A 25,752-nucleotide genomic window follows, 5' to 3' on the forward strand; every position below is an offset into this window, starting at 1 on the left:
AGGATAAGGAGAGAACACTGATTGGAATAAAGAGAGAGAAAGACAGAGAAATATTGCAAGCAAGACAAAATAGGACGGGTTGAGTTAAAGGGGGACATAGAAAAAGAGAAAAAAGAAAATAAAAGGAGAGAGAAAGAAAGACTGTGAGGAAGGAGAGAGGGAGGGTGAGAGGGTCTGTTGTAGATTTTACACAGCATTTACTGATCTCTCTTCTCATTTATCTAACACACACACACACACACACGCTCCTCCAAAACCTCTCTCTCTCTCTCTCTCTCTCTCTCTCTCACACACACACACACACACTTTTGCACTCAGCTTTTTCTTCTTCTCTCTTTACCTCTTTAATGTCTCATTTAAAGCCCCCCCCCCAAACACACGCACACATGCACGCACGCACAGTCTTATCAAAAAAGACCAAATGAACAGAAAGAGGCGAGAATTAAAAAGGCGTGTTTTGTTATAGTTTCTGTGTAAGTGTGCAGTGTTCACTCCTCAGCAGTGTTGAACATGATCCTTAATGTTTGCACTCTCTTGGCTCTCTGGCCAGTGTACCTGTGTTTTACACTACTACAAAACAGAATTCCATGTTCATTTATTGTTTTTCCCCAAGCCAGTCCAGTCCACTCATGGCCTAAAGATTTCAGTAATTAAGTCTAAGTACACAGTTAAGTTTATTAGAAAGCTCAGAAGTTTGCAACCCCATTGACACCCTCTGGTTACAGTACTGAAATGTGCTAGGTGTCATAAAACAGTCCACACGTGTTTACCTCACTTAGCTCTGATCAGTTCAGTCAGGCTCAAACTTTCAAGCAGTTGCTGTGAAGTTTAAACAATTACACGACCCAAATCAGAAAATATCAAGCTTTCACTGAGCTGGAGAACACTATAACAGGATGCTGTATGAAAGTGTTTAGGAATATTATCACCAACGATAAGAAAACCATCATTTAGTAAAATGCAGGACGAACACAGAGATACAGCCAAGCACTACAAATACAATCAGCCATAAAGACAAGTAGAATAAAGTCCACATTTATTTCACGCTCACAAAAATTATTTTGATTTTCATGTTTAATATCATAACATACATTACATGCCCATCTTCCAAGGAGTTTGTGTACCTGTTCTGAAGAGAGCATCAACCAACTTGGAGATGTTTTATAATACCCCATTCACACTTGCACTGAAAACTGTTTATTTATCGCTGTTATACTGTAATGGTGTCGTGCTGGAATGGGAGCAAAATGGTAAAGTCGAAACATTAATCAATCTCCTGGTGACCTAATAACATAAGCAATGATCTTTTGCCCCGGTTCCAGTGGGAAATGGAACCACTGGATTACCGTGTTGTGACCAGTGCTGACGTTGATGGTGGACATGTAAATGATCATGCGGTGATATTGTGACAGAATTCCTGACACTTGCTTAATCCAAATAGTCATACTGCCTCACCGTAAAGCGATCAGCGGCAAATTTAAACCAACAAGGAAAGAAAACATTGGCAGATATTGTTGGAAATTGGAATGAATTATTTGTCATATCCGGTCTCGCGTGTTTTACACGTCTCGTGGAGGTTCACACTCCTTAGCATCTTGTTAAAGAGAGTCAGGTGGGATTACGCGACACCTATTACTTTACTGTTATGGAAGACTGAGTAGGAATGAAAATTTGCTGTCCATCCCGTGTTGTTTTTACCTCATACACTAACAGGTTTCATATGTGAAAGGAGCTTATGTGTGTTTGTGGATTGGTCAGGGGCAAGTGTCCCCACAAGGACAGGAATGTGTGACAGTTTTGACATTATGGGAACATTTGGCTGGTCCCTAAAAAAATAAATAAATAAATAAATAAATGGGCTTTTTTTATGGTAGCTTTTACTTAAACAAAAACAAAAAAATAAATAAAAGAGCCAAACAGATCATTTTAGTTACTGCTTTAGGCTTAGGTAAGGTTCAGGTGTAGCATACTATTTAATTAGCTGCATTAATAGTTTTGTTAAAAAGAAGGTCCTCAGTTACGACAGATGTGTGTGGGTGTGTGTGAGTAGGAGTGTTTTTATGCGTGTCCTTTTGTCAGGATGTTTGTGTTTTATTAGTGTGCGTGTGTGTGTGCGCACAGAGCTCTAGGCTCTACACTGTCCTATTTCATTTCCTCAGGGACATTCCTGAGCTGTGACATCATCATCATCATCACACAACGCACACACATATCAGGCTAGTGAGAGATTCTCTCTTTCTGTTTCCCTGTTTCTTCCTGTCTGTCTATCTATCTGTCTTTTTTTTTTATCTGCACTGCAATGTCTCAGAGGAGAGTTAATGTAGGCTGAAATTACCAGGACTGTGTGTGTGTGTGTGTGTGTGTGTGTGTGTGTGTGTGTGTGTGTGTGTGTGTTTGCACACAGCTGTAGATGTGTGTCAGGTTACCTTGGACTCTGCTCTCAAAGTCATATTTATGTACCAGCTGAAGAGCTTCCATTACACCATGACCCTGCAGAATAACAGGTCAACTGTTTGTGTGTGTGTGTGTGTGTGTGTGTGTGTGTGTGTGTGTGTGTGTGTGTGTGTTTGGGTGTGTGGGTGTCATAGGAAATTTATTTCCTTTGGGGTGTAGGATTTCTCTCTCTCTCGGTGGTCATGGTTACTCAGCACAGTGTGACTTTTGTTAATAAAGACACGCATATGCTCTCTCTCTCTCTCTCTCTCTCTCTCATTTACTCAGACACAGACAGACACACACACACAGAGTATAGTGAACGGTACTGTTTGCGAATGTGAAAGGACACTGCTTCAGTCTCTTTATCTTATTCATCTAGTGTGTGTGTGTATGTGTGAGTGAGTGAGCATGTCTTCATGTGCTGTGTTTGTTTGTATTCAGCTGCTAATGTGTACAGGCTTCAGCACGACTATATTTAGCTATTTGTGTGTGTGTGTGTGTGTGTGTGTGTGTGTGTGAGACAGACAGACAGACAGACAGACAGACAGAGACCCCCGCCCTCTGCCTACACTTGGCTCTCTGCCTGTAACAGCCTAACCACATGTCGACATCCACTACCAGACACACACACTCGTTCTCCCTCCCTCCTTTCCTCTGTCTCTCTCTCTTTCCATCACACTCATTCAGTCTCTCTCTCTCTCACACACACACACACACACACACACACACACACACACACACACTGAGCTATTCATCCAGTGCCTCTGTTTACATATGTGTCTATACTCTGCACTGTTACACACTGTGTGTGTGTGATTATTTAGTGCTTCTTTAAGTGTGCACATATGAAGTCTTTAGTCAGTTTGAATTTAATTGCTGCGATTTCCTCTTTGGTGCAGTTCGTCTGTGCAGGTGTGAACACAGCAGTTGCACTCGGGTGTGGGCCAAAACACATCACACTCTAGCATCGTTCGATTGCAGTGGAAAGTGATTTGATCCTGAATCAACCAAATACAGGAAGTGAACCAAACCATGCCATGTGTTTTGGGTTGTAGATGATGTATTTCTGTAGATGTGAACTGCTAAAATGAGCCATGAGGTGCAAACTGAGCCAAAGGACAGAGCTGCAGGAATGCGGTGTGTTCTGGAGATTTGGATTGAGGAACAAAAAGCAAAAATATACAGTGGATGTAATTCACAAAATGTTTTAAAATAGTTCTGTGGTTATCCAGTTAGACACCAATCAGCCATAACATCATGACCACTGACAGGTAAAGTGAATTACATTGATTATGTTGTTACAATGGCACCTGTTAAGGGATGGAATATATTAGGCAGCAAGTGAACAGTCGGTTCTCAAAGTTGATGTGTTGGAAGCAGGAAGAATGGACAAGCGTAAGGATCTGTGCAACTATGACAAGGGCCAAAAGGCTCGTTGATTCACATGGGACACAAAGACTATGAGCATTGATAAGCGTACATGAGCATCATCATGACATTAATGATCCTGTCGCCGGTTCACCAGTTGTCCTTCCTTGGACCACTTTTGGTAGCTACTAACTACTGCATACCAGGAACACCCCACAAGATGTGCCATTTTGGAGATGCTCACGAAACTATTGTCAAAGACTCTGCAAAATAGCTCAACGAAGTGCTCATATGATGTCGTCAATTCACCGCCCTTCCCCCACACTACGGTGGCCCAAATGAGGGCTTTACGTGTGAGTAGGTTTATGGACTGGGCAACTTCTGCTGACCTGTGGCACCTGTTTGGGCTGTGAAAAACATAACATTGTAGTAGGGAAACCCTTGCAGTCAGACACTTTCCCAGAAAACTTGTTCAGTCATGGAATGAGCATGTTATGGCTCGCGGCTGGCACTGGGCATGCTAAGAGCGCCTGCAACCCAGCGGCGGTGAGTTGAGTGAGGCAAATTTCCATCTCTCCCAAAATTTCCTGATGTTCCTCTGACAAATGTCACTGTGCCATAATAGCAGTTTGCTGATTCTCCTCTGCTGCATCCATGTTGTTGGTGAAGTCATCTGTCAGAAATGCAGGCAACAGATGGATGTAAATGTGTGAGAGTATTACTCAGCCACCTGGCAGAGAAATCCAAATTGTAATCCAAAACTCAGTCAAGGTGTACCAAGGGTCAGGCGAGACAGAGACAGAATATCAGAGGTAGAGCAGAAGACAAAATCCAAAAACACTAATAAAGTTGAACCAGATATTCAGTGCAGGCTTGGTAAAGTCAGGTAAGGCTACACTGAGCGTTTACTTCACACTGAAGAGTGAGAGTCCTTAAGTACTGTGTTGTGATGGGCTATAATGTGGACCAGGTGTAGCACTAATCAGAATTCCAGAGAGGGTGGGCGGTGCGGTGTTTGATGGTGATTGTAGTCTGCGGTGGCCATGTTTGGAGGCCCCTGCGAACTCTGGGAGTTGGAGTCTTGAGTAGGTGCAAACATGACAGAGATGCACTCTGATGTGCTTGTCTTGACACTACTGATTTGCTTATATCAATAAAGTAGACTCCAAGAGCTTTCTAATGGTAGGTGAAATTTAATATTTTAATTCCTGATCAAAATTTTCACTTGGATTCGGAACAGCTCATCAAAAACTTTTGGAAGAAATGAACGTGAACTCGGCTAGTTCATTTTTGGGACTGTGAGCTATGAAGGCGAACTAGTTCATTTTAATTTGTGTGAACTGAACTTTAAACTAGCTATTGTTAAGTGTGAACTTTGTACAATACTGTACACAGTACAGTGACATTGGTCCTGTGGCATGAAGGGAAACCAAATTCACTACCATACTTGTGAGAAAATATGTGATTACAGATTTGTTACTGTACTGTACCACAGTAGTGTAATAGTGATTTTGACGTTTTTCGTTCCAGACACAACCTTCATTCCCATGTGCCATAGCATTAAGTTTCTAGCAGCACTGTCAGAATTGGTCAAAAATTACATTCTATTATAACTTTTTTTTTTTTTTAAATGCACAGGTTCAAACCATTCAAATGTCAGTTTTTGCACATTATGTTCATAAGCAGGCAAACCAATACAATGAAAGTTATAACTACTTGTATTTACTCCATTTCATATTTATTTCAACAGAAATATCTATTTTTAAAAGCTCTACATACCTACACATTATAAAATAAACGAATAAAATAACTAGAATTAGATTATGGCATATAGAACAGACATTTGACACTCCAAGCGAGCTGTGCTGTGATAACCCGAACTCTAACCATTCAGGTAGCACTTTCCTCATTCACTGGCCATCCAGGAAGCACTTTCCTCATGAATATTAATTAGATTTCTCCAGCCACCCACCTGCAAAGAAAAACAATTCACACCCAAGCCCACTCTTCGCTTTTTTTCACAATCGAATATTAGGCCTGTAATGATATATCGTGTGACATTAAATCACAATACAAGTTTATGGCAATTCGAATAGATTAAGTAAATAAATTAATCGTGATTATGATTAGATTATTATCATTATTATTATTACAGAATAACGTACAGTAGTGGGAATACACATGATTTCATATTAGGCAGAAGTAACACAGTACTAATGCCATGAAAACACACAAAAAACAGATGTAAAATGGGAAAGAGCTGTTGTGCGATTGACTAATAGATTTAACAAGGAATAGGCCATTTGCAGGAATTGGTCACATGTCAATTTTCCCCATAGCAACAAGCCCGTGGTGGACAAGCTAACTTGACATTCCTTGACAACCATAAGAGTTTGACTGGCGATGCGAAGCAATGCATTTCTATAATAGCTGTTTTTATCTTTTCTGCTGTCTTTTTTTTTTACCCGAATTTTCATGTGTACTTGGAAAAAGTTTGTGGTTTTAACTTCTGTCGTAAGTTAAAGCGAATCATTGGGGAATAAATCTGCTTCTTATCGGCTAAAAACACATCTACAGATATATCTGTATTTATTTTCAAGAATCTTCACACATTAAGCGAATGATAAAGGTAGAAAAGGAGAAGTTATAAGTTATAAGCATATATGAGAAATCTGCCATTTCGCACGTGAATTTCTTTCGGCGGCAACCAACTTGAGTCCAAAAAACTCTCTTTTACGGCCAGTGATTCGCTTTAACTTACAACAGAAGTAAAAACCACAAAATTTTTCCAAGTACACACAAAAATTCAGGTCAAAAAAGACAGTAGAAAAGGTAAAAACAGCTATTATAGAAATGGATTGCTTCGCATCGCCAGTCAAACTCTTATGGTTGTCAAGGAATGTCAAGTTAGCTTGCCCACCACGAGCTTGTTGCAATGGGGAAAATTGACACGTGACCAATTCCTGCAAATGGCCTATTATGCCACTTTTCCACTACAAATGCGGCTGAGTCGGGCTGAGCCGTGCCGTGCTGAGTTGGGCTGAGTTGAGCTGAGCGGGGCTGTTGGAGTTGCATTTCGACTACAACCGCGCTGAACCGTGCTGGCTGGAAGTGGGTGGACACATTGGGTGGAGTTAGCGAAAGTGGGTGGACGTCACGTGATGTCGTTAAGCGGCGCAAACAGTGACATCAGTGAGCTTTTAAGCGGTAGTCTCACAACCCGGAGAGTAAACAATAAACATGGAGGACATGGAGTCGTTAGTGTTGCTGGTCTTGGTTCTGTGGCTTGTTGTCACCGACAACGCCAACAGATACTGGCAAGAGCGTATAGATGAGGCGAGGCGCATAAGGCTCCAGAAATTCTCGTAATTCTTCTTCCGGGTTTACGGTGTTTACAGATCCCAGCGTGCTCGCGGGGCGTGTGTGGGCATGTGAGGACACTCCTCCTCACCAATCAGTGCACAGGGGAGTGTCTGCTCACGCCCCCAGCCTCACTCAGCTCGGTTTGGCTCGCTTCAGCCCCACTCCAAAACCGTGCGAGTTTTGGGTGCTAAGCAGGGCTGAAGCGAGCTGAGTCGTGCTGTTTTGAGACAGTCGAAACGCGAGCCGTGTCGGGCTGAAGTGAGCTGAAGTGAGCTGAAAAAGGGTAGTGGAAAAGGGCCATTAGAGTTCTCTTTTTACGGACTGCAGAAACCTAAAGAAAAGACAAGTAGGTGATAGTTAATAGGCTATTATATTTTACTCCAACCTTTACCAGTGTGGGGAAATAATTATTTTTGGTTATTAATAAAATGAAGCAAAGTTTTTTTTTGTTGTTGTTTTTTATTTAACAAAAGTAATATGTTGATAAAGAAGAGGAAAATAAGTAAGTGTTGCATTTTTTTGTAATAAAATTTTCTTAATTTCTTCAAATATTGTGGGAAAATTGAATCATGAACCCAGTATGGTAAATCAGATCAAATCATGAATCAAATTGAATCATGAATTGGGTGAATCAGTACAAGCCTATTGAATATTAATTTTCACAATTGAATGTCTGGATTTTTTTTTTTACAATTTGTTTATATAATCAAATTTAGAATTTTCAGTAACATCTAGCTGATGTTAGTGTGAAAGGCTGAATAACTTTTCATATAAAAACCTCAGTCACACTATGGGGAGTGCACAAGCTGGACTTCAATGTCAGGAATCCTTACTGGTGTCTGGCAGGTTTGAGACGATCGACGATAGTATCGGGAATTTGTGTGTGTGTTCCATCTATCACTATGCCTGTCAAGTTTAAACAGTTTAAATGTCTGTCAGTAAGTGTAGTCTGCAGCTGTAAGACTGACAAAAATAAATAAAAAAACAATATGCATTTCCTTTTAGCCTTTTTCCTAGTCCTATACAAACCTTAATGGCCTGTGGTGTCTGACTCCAGAGCAGAGCAGCAAAACAGCTTTCACTGATGCATCTCAGCTTCCCTTGTCCTTGCTGCCAAACAGATAAAGCTGTGAATGCCTTTGCTCTCAAAACAAGAACAGGGCTTAAATGAAGAAAGTGAAACAGCATGTTGTTTATCAGGGTTACTTTTCAGGGTTACTATTCAGCAATTCAATCATTATCTCTACTGCTGTTCACCACAGATCACATGCAGGCATAGTTTATATCATTTTACTTCAATTTTATGATGAAATTAGTAACAAATAATTACTCATTACATTTATTTACAATCATGATCTTGACGTTGAGTAAAAAAAAAAAACTGTAACCAAATGCCATTATTAGTGACTAGCATCTACAGCTGACTTGTAACCAGCTTCTTGTGTTTTTTTTTTTTCCAATGCAGCTATGTAAAATTTACATGACACACTAAATATTTCTGGTAACGCCCTCTTCTCTTGACCCCTCAGAGTCCAGGCAATGCTATTGTCAGTCTGCTGTAGTAAGAGGGCGCGACAGGAGGATGGCACACGTTCTTACAAGCTGAGTGTTTGGTTTTGGTTTTAACATATTCATTTTGGTAATTTTGTTAAATGTGAAACCTGGGATATCTTTATTATTAGCGTATCATAATCCGAGAACACTCCAGCGATTATCTACCTCGGTTTACTGAAGATGGACAAGTTTTTGAACTTGTTTCTCATTACTGTTTTCTAGAAATGCACTAACAGTGGAAGTCTAAAGGCAATTGCTAAAGTTTGGCCAATAGAACTTGAAATCTTTGACTGCCTTATTAAACACCACCAGCCAGCATTAAGTCAAGTTTATTTGTATAGCGCTTTTAACAATAAACATTGTCGCAAAGCAGCTTTACAGAATTTGAACGACTTAAAACATGAGCTAATTTTATCCCTAATCTATCCCCAATGAGCGAGCCTGTGGCAACGGTGACAAGGAAAAACTCCCTCAGACGACACGAGGAAGAAACCTTGAGAGGAACCAGACTCAAAAGGGAACCCATCAAGCATTAGAGGTTTTTTTGTTTGGGTTTTTGGGGTTTTTTTTGAGTAAATGTTCTTTCTTTCTTTTTTCCAGTACAGGAAGCATGTCACAATTCATGTCTGAGCCAACAACACATACTCTTTAAAGGAGTATCTGAAGGCTCTGAAATATTCCTTTAACTATATGCATATCAAAGCATTAACTAGAGCATTTTGAATTCATTTAGATTCATAGGTTTGTGAAATAACTTTAATGTATGAAAGCAGCGGGGTGTAAACATAATGATGTTAGAGGAAGTGTTGATAGTAATGGTTATTGATTTCTTTAAGAAGTTGTGCATTGCACAGTTGCACCTCAGTCTCCTGTAGTGGGAATCGTGTGGAGTGGGCAGGCTTAATGCATCCGGCTGGTCAATGAAGTCTGTAAGGCCTGGTTTATACTTTTGCAGGCAGCGTTTGGCTGGAGAAGTATGTCTAGTTACATTTGTTTTTCGTCTAATGGACTCCCAGGAAAGGCTGTAGGGGATATGAACTATAGTAACCCAACTCAAATAAAATCTAAAGCATCCATCATTTCTAGAATTGTGGATTCAAACATTAGTTAAATCGAAGTGCTATTGGATACAAGAGCCACTTGATACTACCAGTGAAAAGGCTTCAGAAATGCTTTTGGTTTTCTGTGTTTATAATTGCTCATGCAAGGCTTCTTTTTTCCCCCAGCGTGTTTCAGTATGCTTGTGTTGTATTCTGTTTATTATTCGTACAGTGAAACATGGGACTTTTGTTTTTGGCTTCTGTGGTTTTTTAATTTTTTTCAATTTTACTTTCTTTGTAAATTATGGTGTGGTTCATACAGCACTGCTTCATCCTATGCAAGTGTTTGCGCACAGCATCCTGATGTGCTTGCAGATACACATTCACAGAAGTATAAACACTGTTTTATACACTGCCCAGCAAAAAAAAAAAAAGGGTCACTATTTGGGCGGCACGGTGGTGTAGTGGTTAGCGCTGTCGCCTCACAGCAAGAAGGTTCTGGGTTCGAGCCCAGCCGCCGGCAGGGGCCTTTCTGTGTGGAGTTTGCATGTTCTCCCCGTGTCTGCATGGGTTTCCTCCGGGTGCTCCGGTTTCCCCCACAGTCCAAAGACATGCAGGTTAGGTTAACTGGTGGCTCTAAATTGACCGTAGGTGTGAATGGTTGTCTGTGTCTATGTGTCGGCCCTGTGATGACCTGGCGACTTGTCCAGGGTGTACTCTGCCTCTCGCCCATAGTCAGCTGGGATAGGCTCCAGCTTGCCTGCGACCCTGTAGAACAGGATAAGCGGCTACAGATGATAGATGGATGGAAGTCGCTATTTGGATTTAAATAAGAAATTACTTAAGCACTTTTGTTTGTATAATTACTGCAGTGATTAATACTATATGTTTCAGCTGACAACAATTCTTTTAGCTCTAACTGATGCAGTGAGTAGCTTCTCATTTCTTAAACAAACATGTAGGAAGAAGTATCCTATGGTTGTGGAAAAAATGTTACTATATTCTAGAAGAGTCAAATTATTGGCCTGCATACAGGAAAGAAAACAACTAAGGAGTCCAACGCGTTATTAAAACCTGGAAAGTTAGTGCTGAACCATCGACTTTGAGGAAGAAATGTGGTCGGAAAAAAATCATGACAGATTAAACGCTTGGTGAAGTCGAATCCTAAAAATCAACAGTAGAACTCACGGCTATGTTTAATAGTGAAAGTAAGAGCATTTCCACATGCACAATGTTACAACAACTCACAGGATTGGGACTAAACAGTTGTGTGTCCATAAAAAAACCACTTGTTACTGAGGCTAATTGGAAGAAAAGGCTTTAGTTTACGTGGGAGTATAAAGATTCTACTCTGGAGCAATAGACAAGGGTCATGTGGTCTGATGAGTCCAGATTTACCCTATACCAGAGCGATGGGTATGTCAGGGTAAAAAGGGAAGCATATGAAACGATGCATCCATCATGCATAGTGACCACTATTCAAGCCTCTGGAGGCAGTGTTATGATCTGTGGTTGCTTCAGTTGGTCAGGTCAAGGCTCAGAAACATTATGTGGCAATGCAATGAAGTCAGCTGATGACCTGAATGTACTGAATGACCAGGTTATCGCATCAATGGATTTTATGGCACAGGCATAAAATTAGGCCTCAAACCATGAAAGTGTGGTTCAGGGAGCATAAGGAATCATTTTCACACATGAATTGGCCACCACAGTGTCCTGACCTTAATCCTGCAGTCTCAAAAGTAGCCGGTCACCGGCGGCAAATTGCCGTCTGTGGCTTGTTATGCCGCCGGCTATTGTCAGTCGAGTCACAAAATTTAATATTAAATATTTCTGACGGCAAAAAAAGTTGTGAACGTAAATTACATCCACTATGTCATGTATGTCCGTTGCCGCGTCAACTTTGTTTACATCCTCGACATGAGTGCAGCCATTACTGCCCCTTGTGCCATATGTAAGCCGTACTCTGATTGGCTTAGAGTGTTCCATGGACTGTGAATGGTTCATACCATCATGTGACTCACAAATGGTGACGAAGAGAGTTGCAAGCGGCTCCATGCTGGATGCGTGGCTAAAAAGGTCTAGAGGGAAAGGTAAGTACGTTTTGAATGCAAATTTATTCTGTCATTGTGTTGATATAGAAAAATAAATACGTCTTAGTCCACCATTTCTCAGCCTTGCTTAAGACATTATAATCGCAGATCGTAAAGTTGACTCTGCGTTTGACAGCTGCTCGAAAAAACAAACTGCGTGCGTAACAACGCTAATCAAGCTTAAGCTAGACGACCCGCCTCAAATACCCGTCCCAGGTAAATGTTATCCCAATTTTAGATGACCTGTTCCAAACCATCCTGCCCCATGAAAAATTCGTACTTGCATATCTCTCTCTCTCTCTCTCTCTCTCTCATATATATATATATACACTCATATAATATTTATTGTGCCTAACCCGCACTAAATAACTAGATTTATATAATTTCTATTCAGTAGGCCCCTACATGATTAGGTTGATGAGATTTGGATAAAAGTTATTTTTAATAGAAATGCTGAGACTGTCAATGAGTGCTGCTAGCTGCTGTTTTTTAATAACGATGAAGTCAGCTGATGAAGTACATGTAGCTGCATTTTATGTAACAGTTTATTGACTGCCAAAAAATAAACATTTTGATTATAATTGAAGTTGTTTTGTTCTTCATCTGTATTCAAGATTTCACCATATTCTTCAATAGTATTAGAGAATCTGGAGAAACTTGTCACCTTAGCTTAGTCAAAGTGCACATCAGACTTAAAATTATTATATCATCCATATGTGGATTTCAATCGGACTACTTTTTATGTGTTTGTTTGCAAATATTTCTGAAATTTGATAAAATGACTGAGGTATGGTTTCATATTTCAAGTTTCCAAATAGTATTGATTACCCTTTATTTTCACTGTTAAAAGTTACCAGAGGCCACCATTTCTCAGTGCATTTCATAAAATTTTCCGTGCCCAAAGGGGGGCACACCCCCCTTTGAAACCCCCCCTGCACGCTTTGCGTGCATTATGTCTGCCACTGGCAGACATTTTACCATTTTGCACCCTGCTGTAAATTATTTGTACCCTGCTATTCTCCCAAACTTTGAAGCCCCTGTTAACCCCATTGAAAGTATTTGGGATGTGCTGGTGAAGACTTTACAGAGTGGTTAGACTCTCCCGTCATCAACACAAGATCTCAACGAAACATTAACGCAACTGGACAGAATGTTGTGACTTTGCATAAAGTGGTCAAACCAATACCATTGCGAATGTGCACCATAATCAAAGCTAAAGGCGGTCCAGTGAAATATTGGTGTGTGCGACTTTTTTTTTTTGTTGTTGTTGTTGTTTTGCCCAAGCAATGTACACGATGCATAACTTTAGAGGCGTATGCAGAAGCAGCTGCAATGCGAGTAGCATTGTTCAACCACTCTTTTCCATATCTTACGTACATTCCAAGGATTAAAGTTGATGTCCACCAGATGGCACGTCAGAGCCAAAACCTCCCTGACTGTTTGGATTCCAAATAAAAGTGTAAAATGCAATTTCATGCACTGTTTTGAGTAATCATTACGTTTGTCTTTTCCACCGTTGTCATGATTTTTGTCATGATCTGCATCTCAAATCGAAAAACTCTGGTCCTATTTCCGAAAGTATTTACTCATCTGGAAAATCCAGAAGACTGGTCTGCAAAACGGACCGTTTAGGAGGTTTGAGGGTGATATGAGAGGTTTTTAAAATGTAAGCACTAACTATAAGAGGAAAACTGTGTACAGTAGTTCCTAAGTGTGTTGTGACACGGTGCTGGATTGTTTCAACAGTGCAAGACAGAGTGAAGCGTATGTACATGTACTGTACATCTACTTCATAAAAGCAACATATCATGAGCATTTTCATGTTTGCATTATTACAGTTTGAGATTTTGTTTCTGTCTGATGTGGAACTGATTAATTAAGAAAGAAGGTCTTGTGCTTTGATTGAATCTTATATCAGAGCTTCTACAGCATCAGTCCATTAGGCAGTTGTAGCTGTAATGATCTAGTTACTGTAAGAGAATCATAGTACACACACACACACACACACACACACACACACACACGTTTGTCTCACTATCCTTGTGAGGACCTTCCATTGGCATAATTATTAATGCATAATTATTAATGCACTGTGCCTGGACTTAAACCTGAATCTAACCTTTAACTTAGTAATGAAAAGGAAACATTGGTTCTCTCTTTTTTTTTCCTGAAAAACAACAGCAATTTATTTGTGGATACCATTCAAATGTCCCCACAAGGTCAGAACTGTCAGATTTTACTATCCTTGTGGGGACATTTGGTCCTCAGTAGTATATAAAAACATGTACGTACACACACGCACAGAGGGAGAGACAGACACCAGCAGTTTGGTTTAGTAAATGACTAATCAACCCTGTGACTCAGGCAGGAAGTGACTCCATTTGTGTGTGTGTGTGTGTGTGTGTGTGTGTGTGTGTGTGTGTGAAGCAGTAAAATATGGAAGCACAGGAGAGAGAAGGAGTAGTAGAGCACATTGTGCTGTTCTCATTTGATCATAAACACACACACACTGTCTTTTTCTCTATGATGCACACAAACAACTTTCCACTCACATCACTGCTGAACAAATGAATAGAGCTTATCTCTCTCTCTCACACACACACACACACACACAGAGAGTGGTGAGTCGAGGAGCAGATTTTCAGGGCTGGAACGTAGCTCCTTTGGAGGTCTGTCCAAGTTGCCATTAGCAACGTCAGTTGGGCCACTGATCTAGCTGTTTCAGAGGTGCGTGTGTGTGTTTGTTGTTGTTGTTGTTGTTGTTGCTGCTGCAGTAGTAGTCGTGTTTGTGCACATGTACAGCCATAATGGTGTGGCTGTGAGAGAAAATTGTGTCCAAAGAGACAAATATGACCCAGATCCACAGCTCTGTGTGTGTGTGTGTGTGTGTGTGGCATGGAATTTTGGGTAAAGGTCATGTACAGAGTGTTTATTATTACTATTTACAGCTGATTTGTGTGTCACAGTAACCACATATTCACTGTGTGTGTGTGTGTGTGTGTGTGTGTGTGTGTGTGGGAGGGAGAGAGAAAGGGAGCGAGGAGAACAGTCACGTGTATTTGTGAGAGAGCCGTCTCTGTGGAAGGTGCTATTACTCACTCAGCTGGACATAAATTTACCCACCACACACACACACACACACACCTCTCATCTCTCCCTGAAATCCCATGTCATTTTAACCCCACATCTATGTCTGTTTTTTCTCTTTCTCATCCACTTTTTCTCTTTTCTCCCACCTCTGTGTGTCTTTTCTCTCTGTGTCACACACACACACACACACACACACACACACACACACACACACACAGAGGCACTGTCTGGATCTTGGCTGTGTGTCAGGCACTTGGAGAGTCAAAACAAAGAAGGTTCTGACACACACGCATGCATGCAGGCTTCACAAGCACACACACACACACACACACACACACACACAGGTTAAAACTCACAGACAAATGAAGCATTGCTTCCTTTTCCTTCTCTTCTTCTGCTCTGAATAAACTCACGACTAACTTCTTCTTCCTCTGCTGTGTGTGTGTGTGTGTGTGTGTGTGTATGATAGAGCTGTGCAGTATGGCCATATGTTGGTATTGGGCTAATTGTGCCACGTGGGGTCGCAAGCCCTAGTTTGGGAGCCTCTATGTTCCATGTATGATAAGAGATAAGTTGGAGCAGTGTGTTAGGTAATTAATAAATACAAACGATACAGTGTTGTTGTGCCTAATACACACACACACACACACACACACACACACACACACACACACACACACACAGATATTAATGTCACTGCTGTGCTTAGAATGATCCAGCAGTACTGTGGTGGTCCAGATGTTGAACTGTGGTAATATTTCACTGCAGACTTCAGACACCAAATTCACACCCTATCACTCTCTCATTCTTTACGTCTCTCTCTCTCTCTTTCTCTCTCTGACACATACACACATACACTCCCTCTCCCTATTTCCTTCCTCTATCTTTTTCTTTCCATTTTTTGTTTCAAATTACATGCACACACACACACACACACACACACACAGAGTGAACGCTGCTCTCTTTCCGCCTTGTTTATAAACACACAAAGTCTTGCATGCAAATGTCCTCACTCGTGCATTCTCACACACAAACACACTTTGTTAAAACCTGTGGGGATGGACTGAAGCAGCTTTTAAAGACTTAATGATGTTCCAACTCTCTCTCACTCACACACACACACACACACACACAACCATGGCAACACTTGTGCTCTGCCAAGAGTGTGGGTGTATGGCCATGCTTCAGCAGGTGTGTGACCTAGATTGTATGTGTGAGAGGGAGCAGGGGAGGGAGAGTGAAGGAAAAGGAAAAAAAGAACTGTGTGTGTGTGTCACAGTGAAGACAGAAAGAGTTTGCTTACAGTTACTCATGTGATCCTGAGTGTAATACTGGCATGCAGGCAGTTCTTCCACTGCTGTGAGAAACTGTGTGTGTGTGTGTGTGTGTGTGTGTGTAATGAGGGTAGAGAGGTTCTCACCAGCACTGAGCTGTTCCTTTATGAGAAATTTGAATGTCATTAGAGTGAGATGGGGCTGTGTTCTAAATATAGCAATAGTCAGCATAGGTAGGGAGCAGGTACATCTGTGTGTGTGTGTCTCTCTCTGTGTGTGTGTGTGTGTCCCTTCCCCCTTCTGAATGGATTTGATGCCTCATTTTATTGGGAAAAACAGGAAAGAAAGGCTGCTGATGTTCTCCATTTCTAATCCCTTTCACTCTGTTCCATTCTGTGCTGTTCTTTCACGGTATGTCCTCAATTAGTTCCTCTTCATCTGTCTGTCTCTGTCTTTCTCGCTGTCCTTTTCTCTTCCTTATTCATTGTTTCTTTCTCTTTTTCTCTCATTTTTGTTATTTATTCTGTTCCATGTGCTTTCTATTTGGGCATCTGTTACTTATTTTTTATGTGATGTATTAACTGTGTGAAAATATTGCTGGATTGATTTCATCCTTTCTTTTTGTCTACATCTGCGGTGCCCTCTGAACTGACTCTCTCGATGTGTGTGTGTGTGTGTGTGTGTGTGTGTAAAAATAGTTCCAAGCATACTGTTTGTTGCCTTACCCTCCAGCACTTAGTGTATGCAAACACACACACACACACACACACACCCCTGTGACTTAATTTAGATTAGGTTTCTCTTCTGCGTACTGCAGAGACATGAATAGGCTTATGTTTGTTTTAAACACACACACACACACACACACACACAGTGAGCTGTCAGGCATGGAAAGTTTGACTCCAGTGTCCTACTACTATAAATAGAAAATGTGCTTACAGAAAGGGATTCAATCAATGGCAATGTAAGTGTGATCTCTCATGAGACAGCCGGTTCAGTCCCTGACACACACACACACACACACACACACACACACACACACATTAATATTGTACTATGCACTGCATACTGTGCTAGTATCAGATTTATATATAGAGAGAGATTGTGTATGTAGTGCTGAATGTGGTGTGTGCCGGTGTGTGTTATTGGAAAGGAGGACAGAAATACAGAGAGAGTGAGGAGGAGGAGGGAGATGCATTGATGGAAGATCAAAGTTCCCTTGGGACCCATTGCTTTTTTCCCCTGCAGTGTGTGAGAGTGTATGTGAGGAGTTTCACGCACTGTCTGAGACTGGACCACTCACTGTCTCTCCCCAGCTCATGCTCTCATCTCATGCTTACTCAAACACCTGCAGTCATCTTCTACACATATGTCTCTGTCCTGTTGGCTTACAGGCCACTTGTTGGTCTACATATGGCCTGATTGGTTTGTTTGTTTGTTTGTTTGTGTGTGTGTGTGTGTGCGCTTCAGGTTTTCCAGCCCCTGATTGGCCAAGAGCGAGTGGGCAGCGTGGCAGTGGTGGAGTTCCTGTCAGACAGAGAGCTGGAGTTCTACACAGAGAGAGAAGAGCTTCGTCCGTATGAGGTCGGTGTGTGAGCATTTATTACTTTCCTCTCCACATGCTGTGTGTCATGTGTGTATATGTGGAAGAGTGTGTTTTAGGGCTTTCAAAATCTTTTTAAAGCATTCCTTAAAACGTTTATTGTTTGAATGCTAATGAGGCTATAATTATGTCCTGCCACAGACCAAGCAGACTACAAACAATGAAACTTCAAATTGTGTCACTTTCTTAAAGCTAAAGTAGTTATTTTAGAAACTTTTTTTTTTGGTTGCATTTCGTGAAATTACATTAATGGCATTTACCCAGAGCATCCTGGGGAGCAGTTGGGGGTTAGGTGCTTTGCTCAAGGGCCCTTCAGCTATTCCAGGGAATCGAACCTGTGACCTTTTGGTCCCAAAGCTGTTTCTCTAACCATTAGGCCATGGCTTCCTATTAAATTCTGTTTACATCATGGCAGTGTTGAATAAATCAAATGCTCTGACAATAAAAATATAAAAAAAATCTGTCATCTGTGGTAGTTGCAGGGCTGTAAAAATTTTTAATTCTGTTTAAATGAAATGATTGGATGGTCTGTCTGGTGCCTACCTGTGCACGCTGTACCTGTGCCCTCATTACATGTGACCAGACATATTAGGAGCTTTCAGTCCAACAGTTCTAGGGACTTATTATGAGAATTACATACCTTTTGACAGCTTTTTCCGGTTTGCATTTGCACCGCCAGTAGGAACACTGAAGTGACGTAAGCCAGCTTGCTAGCGTGACGTTGGCAGGAAGGTTATTATATTTTGCTGTGTCAAAATTGCATATTATTTATATAATATATATAGTATTTTCTCCATCGTGTATACACTCAATAAAGCATGGATTTCACTGTCAGTCCATTTTTTTTTCCATTTTTAATGCTAATGTTTACTCAGCTAACGCTTTACACAGATCTTTAAAAATGGTGGTTGCTGCTGCTGCTGCATTGGCTTGTGTTTGACCAATCAACGTACACTTACGTCTAGACCAGTCACCATACACTTATGTCACTCATGGTTCTTCTTGTGCTGGGAGAGTACCTAGCCTGAAGTAGGAGCTAAAAAAAGTCCCTCAAAATGGCTTTTTAAGAACTACATTCATTCTCAGTTCCTCCACTGTGGGGACACAAAAGAGGAACTTCCTTCAACAGTTTTAAAAACTATTTAAAAAAAAAAAAGAGTTCCTCTGATCCAAAAGCACCTATTGCTAAAGCTAGTGAGCTAGTACTAACAATAACCGTGTTCCTCGTTTACATTCGTTATGAAAATGTTAAGTGTTTTCTTACATGTGAATGAGACATGAGGTATTTAGATACGACAGTGATGTGCTACGCTCCACCCCACAACACTCTGTCATGGTCTCACCGGCAAGCAGTAATCAGTAGGGCTGTAACGATACACCCAACTCACGATTCGATTCGTATCGCGATTTTTGACCCACGATTCGATATGCCCACGATTTTTTTTAAATGTTTTTTTTAAAGTAGTAAATTTGACTTAACATTTACTTACTTACATTAACTATTTAATAACAAATAATTCAGACCACTGCAGAGAATGAGTAATATGTATGCAAAAATGAACAAATGTATATCCAAAGATTGTTTTATTTCTCAAAATAATACTGTTGAGCCGGAAGCTCTGTTTTTTTCGGTTCTGAAAAAGTCATTTTTCCAAATCGTGTAAATCCGTTAAGATTTTTTTGGGGGGGTGGCTCTCTCACTGTCTCACTCTCATAGGGCCAATGATTTTCTGTGATCGCGGAAAACAGATGGAAATTACGGAATTTTTATAGTGAAACATTGCTCGCGTGTCAAAATGTAACTGCCGCAGAAGGCTTCCGCCCAAGCAGACATGCCTTCAGTGTTGCCAGATATTGCTAACGTTTTCCACCCCAAAATATGTTCAAAACCAGCCAAAAAGCACCTAAACCTGCCCAATCTGGCAACACTGCATGCCTTTCCGGTCAAGTGATTGTGATTGGCTTGTGGCACACCTAGCCAGCCAATGAGCTGCTTGTTTACAGATTCGCTCCCCGCGTCGCAACCAGAATGGCGACCGCTTAAAAGAAATGAATGCTCTGCCAGTGGCGAGTGTGGACGTTGCGTGACTCGCAGAAGATTGTCGCAGGTCGGCGAAAAAATGACTTACTAATAGATATAAAAAAATAAAAGTAATTTAAGTAAGTTTAAAATGTAATTTAAATAAAAAGTAAAGTATTCATAAATTGAAGTTTGGAAGCGCCTCTGTTTTTGGGCTGAGGAGAAGTTTGAAAGGGTGTACCGCGATTCTGCCTTCTTGTATCGCGATACGGATCGTGGCTCTGCGTATCTCGATTTCGATACGCATATCGTTACAGCCCTAGTAATCAGGCAGTGCGCATTCATGTGTTTTGGAGGAGTGGCTTTGGAGGGAGGGCTGAAGGATTTTTCAGTTGGATACTTTTAAAATCTAGCTTACTCTTGCTAGTTTTTCCAAAATTACTTTCTCTGCCTTTAAGCAAAAGAAAAACAAGGAGCAGTGTCATAATTTTACCCTGAAATTTTATGTTTGATTTGTGTTACACTGTATACCCACAGCATTTTTTGTCGTTGTTTGCGTTTGGGGTTTTTTTTTTTTTGTATTTGTGTTGTTTAGTTTTACATTTTACTGACATTTTCTCCCCCAATTTGGTCTTGCCAATGCTCACCCACTAGCAAACTCTCTTTATCACACAACAGCTACCTGAACTGAGCAGTTGGGAGGGTGGAACAAACATGTCCTTCCTCTGAGACATGTGAAGCCAAACTACATTTATTTTCAAACTGGTGCTCCTTCTGTGTTACAGGGCACCAAAACATTCAGAAGAAAGCGCATTCTGTCTTGTTTCACATACATGAGTACATATACACCCATAGTTAGCTAGTGTCACTGCCATCTCTGCCTGGCTGTGACATTATCAGGATTTGTGCTTGCAATCTCCTGACCATAGAGTCAACGCCTTTCTGTTGCACCACCAGGTAACCAAGGACCCCAGATTCATGGCATAGCCAAATTAGAAACAAGGCATGATCATTTCTTATAATGGACTGATATATTCTTAAAATACGTTTTTTAATGGGACGTTATATACTTGGGCACTTGTCAGGACACCTGGGCACAGTGCCAGAGCACAGTCCACTGTATGACTAATGGACTTTTCATCCACAGAAAAGTCTCTGCTGCAGATTGTTAACTATTTATATGTAATAGCAGTTTCCGATCAAATAATTTGTCTTTTATAATTATTCTGTTATAATTTTAATTATGAAATTGATCCATTTTTAATATGAAAAAGGTAGAATAAATAAAAAAAGGACATATAATAAGACGGTTAATAGTAGAGCATGAACACAAACGTTTTTTTTTTTTCTTCACCTTTCTAATTTGAAAAACATAATAGTATTTGAAAGTAAAATTAGTTGTCACAGCTTGTGTGGGTGGGTGTCTGGGTGTGTTTTGTTCCTGGGTGATGATGATGGATTATTATGGGTTGTCTCAGATACTGCACTGCTGAGTTTGGCAGGCTCAGAACACAACAGTGGAGTATAAAACACATGATATTTGATATCTACTCTCCACTCACACTGCTTCATTTCTACAGCAACACGTTGGTGTTCGTGGTTGTAGATGAGGTTCATTGTCTTTTCTGTTCATAATTAGTTCCTGTTAAGTGTATGTTCAAACACACACTCCAGTGCTAATGTCAGCTGTATCTCACAGCCTGCTGAGATTAGGCTTTAGTCACGCTGCCTGAGCTGTTCACTGAGATGATTGGGTGTCCTTACTGTTCCTGTTTGCTTACTGTGCTCTGTTGGCCTGGCTGATTCGGTGGGGCTGCGTTGGCTTATAGTCATCTCTGGTGAAACTTTACACATCAAGAAACAGGATTCAGGATTCCAATTCAGTCTACATGCTTTAACCCATTGATGCCGGATGCTGCGTCGCGCAACATTGCCCCTAGCGCCGGTTGTTGCATAACGCAACATTGCCCCAAATGCTGGTTGCTGCATAACGCAGCATTGTTGATTTGTCATTATTTTCAAGACGCATGCCAGATTTGTTTTTTTTTTTATAAAAATGTGTTAGTGTTAATGCTGAATGAGCATGATCCAATAAAAGCAGAGAATTTTATCTTTTAAATGCAACTTATTTCATGTCTTTATGTGCTTCAGAGGCTGAGATATTGAATTTTTCATAGGCGTTTTCAATTAATTATTTTTATTTCAGAAAACCCTCAGGCAGATGGGGACCTTTTCTAAAAATTGGCGTAGGTATTTGCAGATGTTTTTTTGCAGGCGTTTCAGGCGTCAATGGGTTAAAAGCACATCATGTTTACTGGCACTTTAGTTCTCTCTCTTTTTTTTTTTCTTTTACAAGTAACTTTTCACACAGTTGCTGTCATTATTGTCTTCCATCTTAAAGGAAAAATCCACCCAGAGTTATTTGTTTGCTGTGAATATGTGATAGTCATTGTCTTCTAAGATTTATAGTTTCTTATATCATCTGTTTGACTACATTGTGGGGGGGCACGGTGGTGTAGTGGTTAGCACTGTCCCCGCACAGCAAGAAGGTTCTGGGTTCGAGCCCAGTGGCCGATGGGGGCCTTTCTCTGTGGAGTTTGCATCTTCTCCCCGTGTCTGTGTGGGTTTCCTCCAGGTGCTCCGGTTTCCCCCACAGTCCAAAGACATGCAGGTTAGACTAATTGGTGGCTCTAAATTGACCGTAGGTGTGAATGTGAGTGTGAATGGTTGTTTGTCTCTGTGTCAGCCCTGTGATGACCTGGCGACTTGTCCAGGGTGTACCCCGCCTCTTGTCCATAGTCAGCTGGGATAGGCTCCAGCTTGCCTGCGACCCTGTAGAACAGGATAAGCGGCTACAGATAATGGATGGATGGACTACATTGTGGCATCTTCATTACCTAAAGGGACCAGCACAGCAACACTTTACTCCTAGAAGCACCTTTCTGCATACAAAACCCGTTAATCTATGAGATAAAAACAACACGAGACAGATACATTTTCATTCCTACTTAGTCTTAAAGAAGGGAAAAGTAACAGGTGTCATGTTACCCCATCTGACTGGATTTAATGGGATGCTACAGAGCACAAATCTCTGCAAGATGTGTAAAACATGCGAGAACAAATATGACGTATAATTCATTCCAATTTCTAGTATCTGCCAGCGTTTTCTTTCCTTGTTGTATTGATTGGCCACTGGTCGGTTTATAGCGAGGCAGTAGGACTATTTGGATAATGTAGGTGTCAGTAGTTCCGTCGCAGTATCACTTTACCAACTGCAGCAACAGCAGGACCGCTCACAACACATTAATCCAGTGGTTCCAATTCCCACTGGAGCCGGGGCAAAAGATTATCATTATTGTTACTAGGTCTCCAGGGGATTGATTAATGTTTCGACTTTACTGTTTTGCTCCCACTCCAACATGACACCATTACAGCAATAAATAAAGTTTTCAGTGTGAGTATGAATGGGGTAACGGTCTGTCCAGCTGTCTCACTTCCTCATCTGTAGACTCTGCTCACACAGATCAGGCTCCAAAGCTTCAATTTTAATGCTAATACTTTTTGTCCATTATCAACTCCATTTTGCTTGTCATGTTGTTGGTCACTAAATAGCCAAGCTTGTCATCACCACTAATTCTATGTTGTACTTCTCATTAATAAGGCATTGAACATCACTGAAAATGAGTGAGTAAGAAAAGAAGCTCCTGGTGTTTTGTGATTCTGAGCTAACAATGAAACCTGACCACCATCCGTTCTGGTTGAGTTTGTTGAAAATTCTTTGATTAGCATTTATTGTAACTGCGCTAATAACATCACCTTTTGATGAAAAGACAGCATCGAGCCACAAATTAGCACCAGAATTGCAAAGCACATCGCTAATATATTAACATGAAATATGTTTAATGTGTTTCAGGGTGGAGTGTATAATTAGCAGATATTAAATAATAACAGATGGCCGTCATCACAACAGCACCTTTCAAACTGTTTTTGCTATTATGAAGTGGAAAAGGTCTGTGGGGGCATCAGCTATGGCTGCCAATATGGATAAATATACTGTAGCATATCATGAGTATATTTCTACACACTGCAATCATGACATGCCTTGCAATAGATTTTATCAACCCTGATCGTGGCCAATAGTCAGAGAAATAGCCTTTATTTGTCACATGCACACTCAAGCAGGTTGAAATTCGTCCTCTGCATTTAACCCATCTGAAGCAGTGATCACACAAGTGAGCAATGAGCACATGCACATAACCAGAGCAGTAGGCAGCTATGCTACAGCGTCCACAGACCTTACAGTTGGGGGTTGGGTGCCTTGCTCAAGAGCACTTCAGCCCAAGGCCACCCCATGTTAACCTAACCGCATGTCTTTGGACTATGGGGGAAACCAGAGCACCCAGAGGAAACCCACACAGACACGCAGAGAACATGCAAACTCCACACAGAAAGGCCCCCATTGGCCACTAGGTTCGAACCCAGAATCTTCTTGCTGTGATTCTTCATACACAGTGGCAGTTCAATGTGCTTTACAGAAGTAAAAGCAGAACAGTAAACAATAGAAAATAAAATTACATAAAATAATTGGGGAAGAAAAATAATAAGAATTAAACAATAGTAGAAATTAAATTAATAAAATGAAATAAAGTTAATCAGCCTCGAGATTAATTATTATTATGGGTTTAACTCATAAAGCACGCTCTTCCCGTGGCTCTTCCACGAGGATCACCAAAAATCGTCCCGCAGACAAAATCTACGAGGATAAAGCGCGCTCTTCCCGTGGCTCTTCCAAGAGGATCACCAAAAATCGTCCCGCAGACACAATCTACGAGGATCACCAAATAAAATCGTCCCGCAGACAAAATCTACGAGGATCACCAAAAATCATCCCGCAGACAAAATCTACGAGGATCACAGTAACAAAGAATTAAAGTAAAAGTAAAATCATTAAAATCCAAGATTAAAAAGAAATTAAAATAAAGAAAGTAAAATCATTAAAATCAAAATTAAAAGAAATTATGTTAAAGGAAATTAATTACTTAGGTAAAAATTAATCAAGTGAAAGCATCTGAAAACAGCTTTGTCTTGAGCCTGGATTTAAAACTAACAACAGTAGGAGCATTTTTGATATCATCTGGAAGTTGGTTCCAAAGCTTAGCAGCATAGCAACTAAAGGCTGCTTCACCACACTTCGTTTTGACAGCTGGTATTACTAGCAAGTTTTTCTCTTGTGATCTTAGAGACCTAGTTGGTGCATATAATTGAAACATATCCAGTAGGTAGCTGGGTCCCATCCCATTTAATGTTTTAAATAGAAGAAGTAGTGCTTTAAAGTCAATTCTATAGCTCACTGGGAGCCAGTGCAGAGACCTTAGGATTGGAGTGATATGGACTACCCTTTTTGTTCTTGTAAGAACCCTTGCTGCTGCATTTTGGATTAGTTGAAGCTCTTTGATGGTCTTTTTTGGAAGACCTGTGAAAAGGCTATTGCAGTAATCAACCCTACTGGAGATGAAAGCACAAATAAGTTTTTCTAGATCATGTTTTGACATGAGACCCCTGAGTTTAGAAATGTTTTTTAGGTGATAGAATGCAGACTTTTTTTTACCACTTTCATATGACTGTTGAAGTTAAGTTCGCTGTCAATAAGGACACCAAGGTTTTTGACAGTATCCTTTGCTTTAAGCCCCTTAGTTTCAAGAACAGTGGCAATCCTAAGCCTTTCCTCCTTTTTGCCAAATATAATTGCTTCAGTTTTATCCGCGTTCAGCTGAAGAAAATTGTGAGACATCCATTTGTTAATTTGGTCAATGCATCTATGAAGAGACTCAAGAGGGGCATAGTCATTAGGTGACATAGCTAAGTAAAGCTGAGTGTCATCTGCATAGCTATGGAAGTTTATTGAGTTATT

The 25,752-nt window shown here is 40.7% G+C and overlaps 1 protein-coding gene across 2 annotated transcripts in view; it reads left to right on the top strand.

Moving 5' to 3' along the window:
- The window catches only part of jmjd1ca (jumonji domain containing 1Ca), a 90,550-nt gene that overhangs the window by 23,176 nt on the left and 41,622 nt on the right, over positions 1-25,752 (top strand). For both annotated transcript variants that reach the window (XM_060934203.1, XM_060934204.1), the window contains exon 3: positions 17,689-17,802. In XM_060934203.1, coding sequence (XP_060790186.1) covers positions 17,689-17,802 — 114 coding nt within the window. The remainder of the gene's footprint in view (positions 1-17,688; positions 17,803-25,752) is intronic.

The sequence above is a fragment of the Neoarius graeffei genome, chromosome 11, assembly GCF_027579695.1.
Source record: "Neoarius graeffei isolate fNeoGra1 chromosome 11, fNeoGra1.pri, whole genome shotgun sequence".
Taxonomy (NCBI): Eukaryota; Metazoa; Chordata; class Actinopteri; order Siluriformes; family Ariidae; genus Neoarius; species Neoarius graeffei.